The 17,500-nt window shown below is 38.5% G+C and overlaps 1 protein-coding gene across 1 annotated transcript in view; it reads left to right on the top strand.

Moving 5' to 3' along the window:
- The window catches only part of ap3b1a (adaptor related protein complex 3 subunit beta 1a), a 174,933-nt gene that overhangs the window by 83,493 nt on the left and 73,940 nt on the right, over nucleotides 1-17,500 (top strand). The window contains exons 21-22 of the mRNA XM_061966284.2: nucleotides 67-115; nucleotides 3,013-3,116. Coding sequence (XP_061822268.1) covers nucleotides 67-115; nucleotides 3,013-3,116 — 153 coding nt within the window. The remainder of the gene's footprint in view (nucleotides 1-66; nucleotides 116-3,012; nucleotides 3,117-17,500) is intronic.

The raw sequence follows: 17,500 nt of genomic DNA, 5'->3' as shown, positions 1-17,500 counted from the left end.
GACCTCGGATAAGCAGAAGAAGACGGATGGTTGATACTTCTACTAACCACTGTTGTTGTCTTCCAGGTGGAGAACAAGTCCAAGACTGAGGTGTCCTTGCTGGACCTGGATGACTGTGAGTTCACTACACAAGCTTTTACGCATTCTTCAACTTCCGACTTGACAAATGGAGTGGATCAGACTCAACCCATTTGTCAAAGGTTTTGTTAGATCCTTCCCTTCCACACTCAGTTATAGGTTGTCTTATTACGACATGACTGAAAAGGAGTAGGAAGAAGCCAAGCTTATTTAAAGGGGAACTACACTTTTCATTTTTGTTTTATTTGGCCTAATATTCACAATCCCTATGTAAGACGAGCACACATGTTTTTTGTATGCAGTCTAAATGATAAATAATGGCTAGCAAAAGTCAGCTAACAGCGTGGATATGGGAGTCGCCTATACATGGCTCTAAAAAAACACCCAAAAGCCTCCATCATTGTTTTATACACACTCTGGAAGTATATATGTAATGTAGTAACATTCATAATAACATGTACTATATACATGATGTAAGTATATACGTAATGTAGTAACATTCATAATAACATGTATTATATACATGATGTAAGTATATATGTAATGTAGTAACATTCATAATAACATGTAATATATACATGATGTAAGTATATATGCAATGTAGTAACATTCATAATAACATGTAATATATACATGATGTAAGTATATATGCAATGTAGTAACATTCATAATAACATGTAATATATACGTGATGTAAGTATATATGTAATGTAGTAACAATTATAATAACATGTACTATATACATGATGTAAGTATACAGGTCATGTAGTAACATTCATAATAACATGTAATATATACATGATGTAAGTATATGTAATGTAGTAACATTCATAATAACATGTATTATATACATGATGTAAGTATATATGTCATGTAGTAACATTCATAATAACATGTAATATATACATGATGTAAGTATATATGTAATGTAGTAACAATTATAATAACATGTACTATATACATGATGTAAGTATACAGGTCATGTAGTAACATTCATAATAACATGTAATATATACATGATGTAAGTATATGTCATGTAGTAACATTCATAATAACATGTGATATATACATGATGTAAGTATATATGTAATGTAGTAACATGCATAATAACATGTAATATATACATGATGTAAGTATATATGTAATGTAGTAACATTCATAATAACATGTAATATATACATGATGTAAGTATATATGTAATGTAGTAACATTCATAATAACATGTAATATATACATTTAAGTATATATGTAATGTAGTAACATTCATAATAACATGTAATATATACATGATGTAAGTATATGTAATGTAGTAACATTCATAATAACATGTATTATATACATGATGTAAGTATATATGTAATGTAGTAACAATTATAATAACATGTACTATATACATGATGTAAGTATACAGGTCATGTAGTAACATTCATAATAACATGTAATATATACATGATGTAAGTATATGTCATGTAGTAACATTCATAATAACATGTAATATATACATTTAAGTATATATGTAATGTAGTAACATTCATAATAACATGTATTATATACATGATGTAAGTATATATGTCATGTAGTAACATTCATAATAACATGTAATATATACATGATGTAAGTATATGTCATGTAGTAACATTCATAATAACATGTATTATATACATGATGTAAGTATATATGTCATGTAGTAACATTCATAATAACATGTAATATATACGGTACATGATGTAAGTATATATGTAATGTAGTACATTCATAATAACATGTAACATATACATGATGTAAGTACCGTATATATGTCATGTAGTAACATTCATAATATGTATTATATACATGATGTAAGTATATATGTAATGTAGTAACATTCATAATAACATGTAATATATACATGATGTAAGTATATATGCAATGTAGTAACATTCATAATAACATGTAATATATACATGATGTAAGTATATATGTAGTATCTAGTAACATTCATAATAACATGTTATATATACATGATGTAAGTATATATGTCATGTAGTAACATTTATAATACATGTAATATATACATGATGTAAGTATATATGTAATGTAGTAACATTCATAATAACATGTAATATATACATGATGTAAGTATATATGTCATGTAGTAACATTCATAATAACATGTAATATATACATGATGTAAGCATATTTGTCATGTAGTAACATTTATAATATCATGTAATATATACATGATGTAAGTAAAACGCCGTTTTTATCAATCAACATTGGCTTGGACTCGCCACGCAGCCCATGTCGGTTGACGTTTATCCATTTTATGCCTGTCACTTAAATTCTCACTTTCCTTTTCTTTGACGCACCCCCAAAAAAGTTTAAAAGTGAGGTAGTCCTTCATTGGTTGTCTCCGATTTTTTTGCACAGTATTAATAACTTGTGACATTTCGTCCTAACCACAATAGGAAAAAAAAAAAAAAGTCAACAATAAATCCATTAAATGTCCTACATCATGTTAATTTATTAAGTCATTGAGGTATTTTGCCTTTAAAGCCACGTTATTGTATGAAATGGTTGTTTTTACAAATAACAGATGTGAACACAGAGCATTTATTGTCTGTGTTATGATGTAAAGGAGGGGTGGTTGTAATGTATAAGTGTGTGTCAATGAAAGGGCATTTTATGACTTTTCTTAATTTGATTGCATGCTATAGTATCATTTTATTGCAAGTTTTTATATCTCTTTAAGTTAGGTAACCAGGATGGAAATGAGCTATTCAGCTATAATCTGGTGCAGAACATATCTGTCTTTGAGCTCAGTGTCTCTGTGCATTGTCCCTTCAAATGAAGACTAAACTATGAACTATGAAATGCACAATATATTCATCATATCCACACATGATGTTGTGTTGTAGTTTCGTCATGTTCTGCCTTTCTTCTCTGGGTGTTTAGTTTCTCCTGCTCCCGCAAACGCACCAAAGTCCTCGGCGGTCTCTCTCAGCTTGCTGTCCGACCTGGAGGGTCTCTCTCTGACCGGTGTGTCCACCACCATGCAGGTGTGTGTGTGTGTGTGTGTGTGTGTGTGTGTGTGTGTGTGTGTGTGTGTGTGTGTGTTCTGGCAATGCTTACTTAATGGGGACATCGCTCTGTTTACACAGTCACCTTTAAAGTTAAAGTAGCAATGATTGTCACACACACACTAGGTGTGGCGAAATTATTCTCTGCATTTGACCCATCACCCTTGATCACCCCCTGGGAGGTGAGGGGAGCAGTGAGCAGCACCGGTGGCCGCGCCCGGGAATCATTTTTGGTGATTTAACCCCCAATTCCAACCCTTGATGCTGAGTGCCAAGCAGGGAGGTAATGGCTCCCATTTTTATAGTCTTTGGTATGACTCACGACCTACCCATCTCAGGGCGGACACTCTAGCCACTAGGCCACTGAGCAGGGGACCTCTGACGGTATGGGGACAAAAAAACAGGGCCCCTAAAGGGAAACCTTTTTAAATGATAGTCAGATCCATTCTGAAGATGCCTAAGTGATTTTTAAGCTTTGGCCCATAAAACATGTTTACTGGTTAGTTTGAGTGTGAGACATTTGCACAGCAGCCCCCTCATCGGGCTGTAGCTGGTACTGCACTCGCTGAAACATTTGTTGTCTCAGGCATTAATACATACTTGCCAACCCTCCCGAATTTTCCGGGAGACTCCCGAAATTCAGCGCCTCTCCCGAAAACCTCCCGGGACAAATATTCTCCCGAAAATCTCCCGATTTTCAGCCGGAGCTGGAGGCCACGCCCCCTCCAGCTCCATGCGCACCTGAGTGAGGACTGCCTTTTTTCACGACTGGAGGACAACAGGGTGACAAAAACTAAATTATCCAGACGAGATAAATTGTATTATTATGTTTATCTTACCTAAAAATAAATATATTTATTAATTTAAAAAAAAAAAACGAAATACATTTTTACTATATTTTGCTAAAAACATCAAAATTAATTGTATTTTTATTTGTATTTTTTCTGACTCCTTTTTACATCCAGCCATTAGAATTATACATTAAAATAAACATATTTGAAATAATTAATTTTAAATTACCATAATAATTCATTTAAAATGACCATATTTAATTATTAAAATAATGACTTGTTTATCAACAACTTTAGCATTTTATTCATTACATTTTGAAGCTCTCAGAAGCCAAGTTATGTTATATTCCTTAAGATTTATTTATGCAAGTTTGAAGTATCAATTATCTAAACTCAGTTTTATTTGCATATTTTCAGGATGTAGAGATATATATATATATATATATATATATATATATATATATATATATACAGTGGGGCAAAAAAGTATTTAGTCAGCCACCGATTGTACAAGTTCTCCCACTTAAAATGATGACAGAGGTCTGTAATTTTCGTCATAGGTACACTTCAACTGTGAGAGACAGAATGTGAAAAAAAAGTCCAGGAATTCACATTGTAGGAATTTTAAAGAATTTAATTGTAAATCATGGTGGAAAATAAGTATTTGGTCACTTCAAACAAGGAAGATTTCTGGCTCTCACAGACCTGTAATTTCTTCTTTAACAAGCTCTTCTGTCCTCCACTTGTTACCTGTATTAATGGCACCTGTTTGAACTTGTTATCTGTATAAAAAACACCTGTCCACAGCCTCAAACAGTCAGACTCCAAACTCCACTATGGCCAAGACCAAAGAGCTGTCAAAGGACACTAGGAAAAGAATTGTAGACCTGCACCAGACTGTGAAGAGTGAATATACAATAGGCAAGCAGCTTGGTGTGAAAAAATCAACTGTGGGAGCAATTATCAGACAATGGAAGACATACAAGACCACTGATAATCTCCCTTGATCTGGGGCTCCACGCAAGATCTCATCCCGTGGGTTCAAAATGATCATGAGAACGGTGAGCAAAAATCCCAGAACTACACGGGGGGACCTGGTGAATGACCTGCAGAGAGCTGGGACCAAAGTAACAAAGGTTACCATCAGTAACACACTACGCCGACAGGGAATCAAATCCTGCAGTGCCAGACGTGTCCCACTGCTTAAGCCAGTGCATGTCCAGGCCCCTCTGAAGTTTGCCAGAGAGCACATGGATGATACAGCAGAGGATTGGGAGAATGTCATGTGGTCAGATGAAACCAAAATAGAAGTTTTTGGTATAAACTCAACTCGTCGTGTTTGGAGGAAGAAGAATACTGAGTTGCATCCCAAGAACACCATACCTACTGTGAAGCATGGGGGTGGAAACATCATGCTTTGGGGCTGTTTTTCTGCTAAGGGGACAGGCCGACTGATCCGTGTTAAGGAAAGAATGAATGAGGCCATGTATCGTGAGATTTTGAGCCAAAACCTCCTTCCATCAGTGAGAGCTTTGAAGATGAAACGTGGCTGGGTCTTCCAGCATGACAATGATCCCAAACACACCGCCCGGGCAACGAAGGAGTGGCTCCGTAAGAAGCATTTGAAAGTCCTGGAGTGGCCTAGCCAGTCTCCAGACCTCAACCCCATAGAAAATCTGTGGAGGGAGTTGAAAGTCCGTGTTGCTCGGCGACAGCCCCAAAACATCACTGCTCTCGAGAAGATCTGCATGGAGGAATAGGCCAAAATACCAGCTACTGTGTGTGCAAACCTGGTAAAGACCTATAGTAATCGTTTGACCTCTGTAATATAACCTTTGTTGGCAATAACAAAGTATTGAGTTGAATTTTTGTTATTGACCAAATACTTATTTTCCACCATAATTTACAAATAAATTCTTTAAAAATCCTACAATGTGAATTCCTGGATTTTTTTTTCAAATTCTGTCTCTCACAGTTGAAGTGTACCTATGATGAAAATTACAGACCTCTGTCATCATTTTAAGTGGGAGAACTTGCACAATTGGTTGCTGACTAAATACTTTTTTGCCCCACTGTATATATATATATATATATATATATATATATATATATATATATATATATATGAAATACTTGACTTGGTGAATTCTAGCTGTCAATATACTCCTCCCCTCTTAACCACGCCTTCAACCACGCCCTGCCCCACCCCTGACCACGCCCCCACCCCTGACCACGCCCCCACCCCCCACCTCCCGAAATCGGAGGTCTCAAGGTTGGCAAGTATGCATTAATAGTACTGTAATTCTGTATGGTATCCATCCTTAGTTCAAACTAATATATTTTTCCAAAAACAAAACCTGGTTTAGTGTTCCTTAGAATCACATTTTCATACAGCATGATTATAAAACATTATTACCTTTAATGTATGATTCACATTTAGAATGTTCCATCCTTCTATATATGGTAGTTGGAGTTGCAGACAACTTCATTACTGCTGAATAGCAGTTTTCAGTCATGTCACAGAAGATGCAGGATTTGCTTGAACATTTAAGTGGTGAAAGTTCCTATAAGAGGACAGCTGTAGTGCTGTATTCTGACCATCATGTCAAATTTAATTCAAACTTTTTTTATTTTTTAAATGGTCCTCAGTAGTCACGTACAAATGTGTGTGAATTATGCAAAATGATTTAAATTTGGTCCCCTTGAACCATATGAACTCTTTTTCCCCAGTAAGAATGATCGGGGGGGGGGGGGGGGGGGGGGTGTATATTGTAGCGTCCCGGAAGAGTTAGTGCTGCAAGGGGTTCTGGGTATTTGTTCTGTTGTGTTTATGTTGTGTTACGGTGCAGATGTTCTCCCGAAATGTGTTTGTCATTCCTGTTTGGTGTGGGTTCACAGTGTGGCGCATATTTGTAACAGTGTTAAAGTTGTTTATACGGCCACCCTCAGTGTGACCTGTATGGCTGTTGACCAAGTCTGCTTTGCATTCACTTGTGTGTGTGTGTGTGAAAAGCCGTAGGTATTATGTGATTGGGCCGGCACGCAAAGGCAGTACCTACGTCCGTGTACCACTCCGTACTGCGGCGTTTTAAAAAGTCTTAAATTTTACTTTTTGAAACCGATACCGATAATTTCCGATATAACATTTTAAAGCATTTATCGGCCGATTAATATCGGCAGTCCGATATTATCGGACATCTCTACTACTTTCCAACCTAAATTCATACAAATGTTCCGTATTTTTCGGAGTTTAAGTCGCTCCGGAGTATAAGTCGCACCGGCCGAAAATGCATACCGTAATAAAGAAGGGAAAAAACATATAAGTCGCACTGGAGTATAAGTCGCATTTTTGGGGGAAATGTATTTGATAAAAGCCAACAGCAAGAATAGACATTTGAAAGGCAATTTAGAATAAATAAAGAATAGTGAACAACAGGCTGAATAAGTGTACGTTATATGAGGCATAAATAACCAACTGGTATGTTAACGTAACATATTATGGTAAGAGTCATTCAAATAACTAGAACATATAGAACATGCTATACGTTTACCAAACAATCTGTCACTCCTAATCGCTAAATCCCATGAAATCTTATACGTCTAGTCTCTTATAGTCCGAAAAATACGGTAACTAACATAACATTATTAACATTATTACCAACAATATTATTACAGATTCACACATAAATCAAGCTGATATTTATTTATTTTTTATTTAAAAAAAAAAAGTTAAATGTGTAATAATATTGTTACATTATTAGATATTCCATCAATCCATCCATTTTCTACCGCTTGTCCCTTTTTCATACTTGCCAACCTTGAGACCTCCGATTTCGGGAGGTGGTGGGGGGGGGGTGGTTGGGAGCGGGGCTAAGAGGGGAGGAGTATATTTACAGCTAGAATTCACCAAGTCAAGTATTTCATATATATATATATATATATATATATATATATAGGGATATATATATATATATATATATATATATATATATATATATATAGGGAGGTGTTTAGGGCACGTCCGACCGGTAGGAGGCCGCGGGGAAGACCCAGGACACGTTGGGAAGACTATGTCTCCCGGCTGGCCTGGGAACGCCTCGGGGTCCCACGGGAAGAGCTGGACGAAGTGGCTGGGGAGAGGGAAGTCTGGGCTTCCCTGCTTAGGCTGCTGCCCCCGCGACCCGACCTCGGATAAGCGGAAGAAGATGGATGGATGGATGGATGGATATATATATATATATATATATATATATATATATATATATATATATATATATATATATATATATATATATATATATAAGAAATACTTGACTTTCAGTGAATTCTAGCTATATATATATTTTATTATATATATATATATATATATATATATATATATATATATATATATATATAAAAGAAATACTTTGAATTTCAGTGTTCATTTATTTACACATATACACACATACATAACAGTCATCTACTCATTGTTGAGTTAAGGGTTGAATTGTCCATCCTTGTTTGATTCTCTGTCACTATTTTTCTAACCATGCTGAACACCCTTTCGCAGGTACCCAGAAAGGTTTCGAGTACCACCAAAAAAACTGAATCTCTGAAGACAGTATAAAAATCTGTGTTAAAGATGTACAAATACTGTTTGTATAATAAGCATGTTATTTTTTTACAAATGAGGGTTAAGAGTTCAGTACTAAAAAAAAAAAAAAAAAAAAAGAATGTGGCTTAAGTACAGTTTTTTAATCGAGCTGCTGCATTTTTTGGTTGGGTTGTTTATTTATTTTGAGTAACTTCTATACATTTCTAAAAGGGGAGGAATGTAATAGTGATCTATGTTTGTCTGTTGCCATCTCCTGGTGAATGTTGGTTATAGCGTACTGGGGTTACTTTTTGGTTGGCCAACGATTTACGTGGTGTTGCGCACACGACGTCACTCAGGTCCGCATGGAGCTGGAGGGGGCGTGGCTTCCAGCTCCGCCTGAATTTCGGGAGATTTTCGGGAGAAAATTTGTCCCGGGAGGTTTTCGGGAGAGGTGCTGAATTTCGGGAGTCTCCCGGAAAATCCGGGAGGGTTGGCAAGTATGCCCTTTTTGGAGTCGCGGGGGGTTGCTGGAGCCTATCTCAGCTGCATTTGGGCGAAAGGCGGGATACACCCTGGACAAGTATTTTTTTCTGTCAAAATGGAAAGAAAGGAGTACTTTATTGATGCTTATTATTTCCAGGCGTTGGCGGGCCATATAAAATGACGTGGCGGGCCAGATGTGGCCCCCAGGCCTTGAGTTTGACACCTGTGCATTAGACAAAAGCTCAGTGCAAGGCTTCCTCCGTCAAGGTGCGCTGAGATCTATTCTTCCTGCTTGTCTGACATCACTCGGTGGTGAAATGAGCTTCTTTCCCCCCCCGTCGCAACATTTCTGCTCCAAACTATTGACCTTTTCTGACGCCTTATATTTATGTTCAGTCAGGACGCAGCGAGCTCTCTCGCCGCTTCCTGTATCCGTCTCTCCCTTTCACGCAGCCTGTCTTTTTTTTTTTTTTTTTTTTTGCACCCTTGAACTCCATTTCTGTTGTCGGGCCTCGTTCTCCACGCTGTCACCTTCCATTTCTCGCGCTCCCCCCTGTCTCCGTCTTGTGTATATCTGATGGTCGACCTTTCCCGGTGTGACGGCCTCTTTTCTCTACTCCGCCGTGTGTACTTTGTATCTTGTCTCCTGGTCCCCGGAGGGAAATGTCCGGATCATTCTTTTCTCCGCCGACGCCTGTGCCGTTCTTGCACCTGCTGGTCATGGTGCAAAATCGCCTATGTCTTAGGAACATAAAGTATTGTTACCAGAAAAACTATAACTTACCATATTTTCCGGACTATTTCTTCTCAAAACTCGACAGTGCGCCTTATAACCCGGTGCACCTACTGTACGGAATAATTCTGGTTTTGCTTACCGACCTTAGCGAGGTAGCGGCATGGCTAACGTTAGCTGTGATGCTAGCGCAGCCGCTAAGGTGCGCGCCTGCTCAAGCGTCCTCTGCGCACGGCAAATCTATGCCACGCACAAAATCAAATAAAAAAATAAGCGCATAACAATTTTCGACACATGGACACGACAGAGACAACAGTTTTCGTCATCATTGTTCAAATATTGTGACGTCTGTCGAGACGCTTATCTCCATTCGGTGCCACACGTCCAGACTCCACACCATCAAAATGGCAAAAATGTCCACATCAACACCGTATGAAAAAATTAGTGATTTTTTTAGTTGTGATTTCCTTCTCTGCATGAAAGTTTAAAAGTAGCATATATTAATGCAGTATGAATAAGAATGTTTTAATGTATAATACATGCAAGCCTTGAAAGAACATTTTGAAAATCAAGACTACATTACCTGCAAATGGGTGCATTTCTACCCTATATTTTAACTTTAGATTTATTCTCATATCAAACTCTTTTGGCTGTCTTTTTGACACTTACATCCGGCGCCCCCCTCCACACCCTGGATTATAAATAATGTAAATAATTCAATGTGACTATCTTGTGTGAGGACTGTATTATGATGATAGTATATATCTGATAGTATATATCTGTATCATGAATCAATTTAAGTGGACCCCGACTTAAACAAGTTGAAAAACTTATTGGGGTGTTACCATTTAGTGGTCAATTGTACGGAATATGTACTTCACTGTGCAACCTACTAATAAAAGTCTCAATCAATCAATCAAAACATATAGAATCATCATACTGCTGTGATTATATACATCAAGTGTTCATTCAAGGCTAAGGCAAAATATCGAGATATATATTGTGTATCGCAATATGGCCTTAAAATATCGCAATATTAAAAAAAGGCCATATCGCCCAGCCCTAGTTCAATGATGCCATTTCTGTTTGTCATGTATAAATTTGTCTATTTTGTGTTTATCCTTGAATAAACAAGTCAGTTTCTTGTTACCAACCATTGTGTATTATTCAAACTCACCTAATTCAGCTGGCTAGTTGTTATCAAGAGTACTAAAACCCTTTTCAACATGATTCTGACAACTAAGTAGGCTAAATAACTTTAAACTTTAATACATGCTCGGATAGGCCAGTATCGGTCAGTATCGGTATCGGTCAGTATCGGTATCGGATCGCAAAAGCAAAAACAATATTGGTATCGGATCGGAAGTGCAAAAACCTGGATCGGGACATCCCTAGTACATGGTGTAATGATGAGTGTGACCAGTAGATGGCAGTCAAACATAAGAGATACGTGTAAACTGCACTATGACGGCAATTAGAGATGTTTGATAATATCGGCCGATAAATGCTTTCAAATGTAATATCGGAAATTATCGGTTTAAAAAAGTAAAATTAATGACTTTTTAAAACGCCGCTGTACGGAGCGGTACAAATCCGGTAAAACACGGACGTAGGGCATACTTGCCAACCCTCCCGATTTTCCCGGGAGACTTCCGAATTTCAGTGCCTCTCCCGGGGCAACCATTCTCCCGAATTTCTCCCGATTTCCACCCGGACAACAATATTGGGGGCGTGCCTTAAAGGCACTGCCTTTAGCGTCCTCTACAACCTGTCGTCACGTCAGCTTTTCCTCCATACAAACAGTCACATAATATATGCGGCTTTTACACACACCTAAGTGAATGCCACACATACTTGGTCAACAGCCATACAGGTCACACTGAGGGTGGCCGTATAAACAACTTTAACACTGTTACAAATATGCGCCACACTGTGAACCCACACCAAACAAGAATGACAAACACGTTTCGGGAGAACATCCGCACCGTAACACAACATAAACACAACAGAACAAATACCCAGAACCCCTTGCAGCACTAACTCTTCCGGGACGCTACAATATACACCCCCCCCCCCCCCCCGCTACCCCCAAACCCCGCCCACCTCCTGAATTCGGAGGTCTTAAGGTTGGCAAGTATACTCTGGACTGAAGCTGTGTGCCTTCGTTGATTTTGTAGCTGTTGTTTTGAGGCATGTTTAAAAAAAAAAAAAAAAAAGTATAGTATTTCCCATAGTTGTAGTGGGTATTAGGATTATCTCAGGGAGAGCATGTCCCAAATTCCAATCTGCTGTTTTGAGGCATGTTAAAAAAAGAGAATGCACTTTGTGACTTCAATAATAAATATGGCAGTGCCATGTTGGCACTTTTTTTTTCCATAACTGGAGTTGATTTATTTTGGAAAACCTTGTTTTTGATTGATTGATTGATTGAAACTTGTATTAGTAGATTGCACAGTACAGTACATATTCCGTACAATTGACCACTAAATGGTAACATAACCCCAATAAGTTTTTCAACTTGTTTAAAGGGGAACATTATCACAATTTCAGAAGGGTTGAAACCATTAAAAATCAGTTCCCAGTGGCTTATTTTATTTTTCGAAGTGTTTTTCAAAATTTTACCCATCCCGCAATATCCCTAAAAAAAAGCTTCAAAGTGCCTGATTTTAACCATCGTTATATACACTCGTCCATTTTCCTGTGACGTCACATAGTGATGCCAACACAAACAAACATGGCGAATAGAACAGCAAGCTATAGCGACATTAGCTCGGATTCAGACTCGGATTTCAGCGGCTTAAGCGATTCAACAGATTACGCATGTATTGAAACGGATGGTTGTAGTGTGGAGGCAGGTAGCGAAAACCAAATTGAAGAAGAAACTGAAGCTATTGAGCCGTATCGGTTTGAACCGTATGCAAGCGAAACCGACGAAAACGACACGACGGGAGAAAGCGAGGACGAATTCGGCGATCGCCTTCTTACCAACGATTGGTATGTGTTTGTTTGGCATTAAAGGAAACTAACAACTATGAACTAGGTTTACAGCATATGAAATACATTTGGCAACAACATGCACTTTGAGAGTGCAGACAGCCCAATTTTCATCAATTAATATATTCTGTAGACATACCCTCATCCGCGCTTTTTTCCTGAAAGCTGATCCGTCCAGTTTTGGAGTTGATGTCAGCAGGCCAGGGAAGCTAGGGTCGATAGGGGGTTTAGCTCGCTCGTCTGCGGGAACAAACTGCCGCCATTGCTTGCCGTGCTAGCGAGGTTCCTTTGTCCCTGAATTGCTCACACACTCCGGCAGATTCAATGGGGGTCTGGCGGCAGATTTCTTTGACTTTATCGTTGGAAATGCATCTGCTTTGAGTGTCGCAGGATATCCACACATTCTTGCCATCTCTGTCGTAGCATAGCTTTCGTCGGTAAAGTGTGCGGAACAAACGTCCAATTTCTTGCCACTTTGGCATCTTTGGGCCACTGGTGCAACTTGAATCCGTCCCTGTTCGTGTTGTTACACCCTCCGACAACACACCGACGAGGCATGATGTCTCCAAGGTACGGAAAACAGTCGAAAAAACGGAAAATAACAGAGCTGATTTGACTCGGTGTTTGAGAAAATGGCGGATTGCTTCCCGATGTGACGTCACGTCCGAGAGCGAATAATAGAAAGGCGTTTAAATCGCCAAAATTCACCCAAAATATATGGTCTTTTTTCTGCAACATCAAGGTATATATTGACGCTTACATAGGTCTGGTGATAATGTTCCCCTTTAAGTCGGGGTCCACGTTAATCAATTCATGGTAAAGTGACATTGTTTAATGCATCCATTATTTGCACCAATTCAGAACTCCTGATTGTTTTTGTTTGGAAGGATTAATCACAACATCACAACAAAATTAGGCATAATAATGTGTTAATTCCACGACTGTATATATCGGTATCGGTTGATATCGGAATCGGTAATTAAGAGTTGGGGAATATCGACAAAAAAGCCATTATCGGACATATCTAATGGCAATATGACTCAAGTAAACAACATCAAAATGTTATATGTTCCATTGAAAATAATGTTTTAGTACGACTTTGGTCAACTATGAAGCCGCACCGCTTGATGTGCATCAACATACGAGTATTATTATGGTGTGTATATAGGGTAAGACATATTTGGCGTTTTTTTCCCCGCAATTTTTCTTACCTTCTGGTACCCGCTGATCTGTATTTGGGATCTGCATAAATCATGAAAAATGGTGCGCATCCGCCTTTGTAGTCCTTGCTGACCCCGTAGTCGATAATATTCTTCTTTTTCTCTATCTTCTTGTTATGAGACATTCATTCTCCACTGTTGCCATTTCTAATATAAAGTAGTGTAAAGTTCTTACGTATATCTGTCAATAAACTTGCCATGAAAGCATTAAAACATACCGGTATAGTGACTTTACATTATTCACCCAAGGAACTTTAGTTATTAGAGAGTTCAGGCGACACATTTCGGGTGTTGTTGTTTCCGGATGAGGAGATGCTGCTCCGTTATTGATTGAAGTAAAGTCTGAATGTCATTAAAACAGTTAGCGCCATCTTTTGACACTTATTCCACTCCCGTCCTTGCACGCTACGCCGCTACAACAAAGATGACGGGGAGAAGACGCTGTCGAAGGTGAGCCACGTAAATATTTCCAAAAATCAAGGGACAGAATACTCGTGATTCAGGCCTGCGTGGGAACTTTTCACCACCTGTAAAGGGTGCGTTGACATACACACTTCAATTACTCAATATAATAACATTAACATGGATTCAAGTATGGCTCTCTATTAGGCTCCTACACCAGTACTTTGGTACCGGTACCAAAATGTTTTTCTGTACTTTTCTAAATAAAGGGGACCACTAAAAATGTCATTATTGGCTTTTATTTGAACAAAAAATCTTAGGGTACATGAAACATATGTTTATTATTGCAATTTAGTCCTTAAATAAAATAGTGAACATACTAGAAAACTTGTCTTTTAGTAGTAAGTAAACAAACAAAGACTCCTAATTAGTCTATGCAGTAACATATTGTGTCATTTATACAACTATTATTTTGTACACATTATTAAGGACAAACTGTAAAAATTGATTATTAATCTACTTGTTCATTTACTGTTAATATCTGCTTATTTTCTCTTTCAACATGTTCTATCTACACTTCTGTTAAAATATAATAATCACTTATCCTTCTGTTTGATACTTTACATTAGTTTTGGATGATACCACACATTTAGGTATCGATGCGATACCAAGTCGTTACAGGATCATACATTGGTCATATTCAAAGTCCTCATGTGTCCAGGGACGTATTTACTTAGTTAAAGTTAAAAAGTTAATGTACCAATGATTGTCACACACACACTAGGTGTGGCGAAATTAATCTCTGCATTTGACCCATCACCCTTGATCACCCCCTGGGAGGTGAGGGGAGCAGTGAGCAGCAGCGGTGGCCGCGCACAGGAATCATTTTTGGTGATTTAACCCCCCAATTCCAACCCTTGATGCTGAGTGCCAAACAGGGAGGTAATGGCTCCCATTTTTATAGCCTTTGGTATGACTCGGCCGGGGTTCGAACTCACAACCTACCCATCTCTGGGCGGACACACTTACCACTAGGCCACTGAGATAAACATTATATAAATTTTAAAAAGGAAAAAAGATGTTGTGACGATAAGGAATATCGATGTAGTCATAGTAGTATCGACTAGATACGCTCTTGTACTTGGTATCATTACAGTGGATGTCAGGTGTAGATCCACCCATGGCGTTTGTTTACATTGTGACGCCGGTGCGCCATTGTATCCTCCTACGGTGCGTAGTGAAGCATGTTTAGCTATTCCTCGTCCTCCAGTGATAATGATACTTGTAAGAAACTTACTTTATTCGTCGCCATGGAGGCGAGGATTAGTGATTTAGAAGTAGCTGCCAGCTGGCTAGTCATGTTTTCGAGCACCTCTTCCTGAGGGCGTTTCAGTGTCTCAACTAAAAGCTACGAACAATGGGAGACCAGGCTTTTTGCTCCACCGCTCCCAGTCTTGGGAACGCTCTCCCTGACCACCTGAGGGCACCACAGACTGTGGATGCTTTTAAAAAAGGCTTTAAAACCCTTTTTGTTTTTTAAAAATCCTTTTTAGATATATGCATACTAGTTCTAGCTATTAGGCTGTTCTAGGTTTTATTTTTATTATCTTTTTATTTGTATTTGTTTAATACACTGTAGCACTTTGAGGTTGTTTACTCAATGTAAAGTGCTTTTTACAAATAAAATGTATTATTATTATTATTATTATAACTTCACCTTTATCTTTAGTTTTTAGGCCATACTGCGTCCATTCTCACTTTTCTGTCTACACACTGTGTCTGCTTGTAAGTACTCCGTGTGTGTGCGCTGCCGAACATGCCCCTCTGCTCGTAAACCGAGCAATGTCACGACGTGACGACGACGCCTGTTAAAAAAAAAATGTGTGTGGGGGGGGGGGGGGCGAGGATTGGTACATTTTAGAGGCGGTATACTACTGAATATGATTCATTAGTATCGCGGTACTGTACTATTCCTCGTCCTCCAGTGATAATGATACTTGTAAGAAACTTAACTTTATTTGTCGCCATGGAGGCGAGGATTAGTGATATAGAAGTAGCTACAACACTGCAGACTGCGGCTGGGCGCTAGCTGCTAGCTGGCTAGCCATGTTTTCGAGCACCACTTCCTGCTACGAACAATGGGAGACCGGGATTTCTTCTCCACCGCTCCCAGTCTGTGGAACGCTCTCCCTGACCACCTGAGGGCACCACAGACTGTGGATGCTTTAAAAAAAGGCTTAAAAACCCTTTTTTTTTTTTTTTAAAGCCTTTTTTTTTTTAGATATATGCATACTAGTTCTAGCTATTAGGCTGTTCTAGTTTTTATTTGTATTATCTTTTTATTTGTATTTTTTTAATACACTTTGAGGTTGTTTACTTAATGTAAAGTGCTTTTTACAAATAAAATCTATTATTATTATTATTATTATAACTTCACCCTTATCTTTAGTTTTTAGGCCAAAATGCGTCCATTCTCCCTTTTCTGTCTACACATGTGTCTGCTTGTAAGTACTCCGTGTGTGTGCGCTGCCGAACATGCTCCTCTGCTCGTAAACTGAGCAAAGTCACGACGTGACGACAACGCCCGTTAAAAAAAAAGAAAAAAAGGTGGGTGGCGGGGACTGGTACTTTTTAGAGGTGGTATAGTACTGAATATGATTCACTAGTATCGCGGTACAACCCTACTTTCCACCATAAGAAAACTTTTATCAACTGTATTCGCAATTCTTTTAAGTAAAGTCAATTGTCATAAAAACCAATGAAACTTTGGATAATGTTTACTATTGCACCTTTCTTGGTCAGCTAACTTTCAGTGTTTTTATTCACCTTGTTTAAGACGTGTAAAGTCAAATTGCGCGCGTTGTTGTTGTTGTTGGGATCTTGATGAAGACGCTGTTATTGTACACGGCGCTTGTGATAACACGCACGCTCAACAACCCGGGCGTGGTTTATCCAGACGGCCTTTCGGCTCCCCGCCGCCGCCACCCGCCTGTCACTCACTTTGATTGACCGTCGCTCTCAGGCCGGCGTTTACGCGGCGCCCGTCTTGTTCGCCGCCGTGTGTCCCGCCTGCGCAGGTGAAGGTAATAGGGAATGGAAATGCAGATTGGGAGAAGAGGGGAACATCAACAGCTGATTTAGAGCCAATTCCATGCATAAAT

The sequence above is a fragment of the Nerophis lumbriciformis genome, linkage group LG11 (assembly GCF_033978685.3).
Source record: "Nerophis lumbriciformis linkage group LG11, RoL_Nlum_v2.1, whole genome shotgun sequence".
NCBI classification, from domain to species: domain Eukaryota; kingdom Metazoa; phylum Chordata; class Actinopteri; order Syngnathiformes; family Syngnathidae; genus Nerophis; species Nerophis lumbriciformis.
Note: the sequence above shows the minus strand (reverse complement) of the source record. Positions and strands in the feature narration are given on the sequence as shown.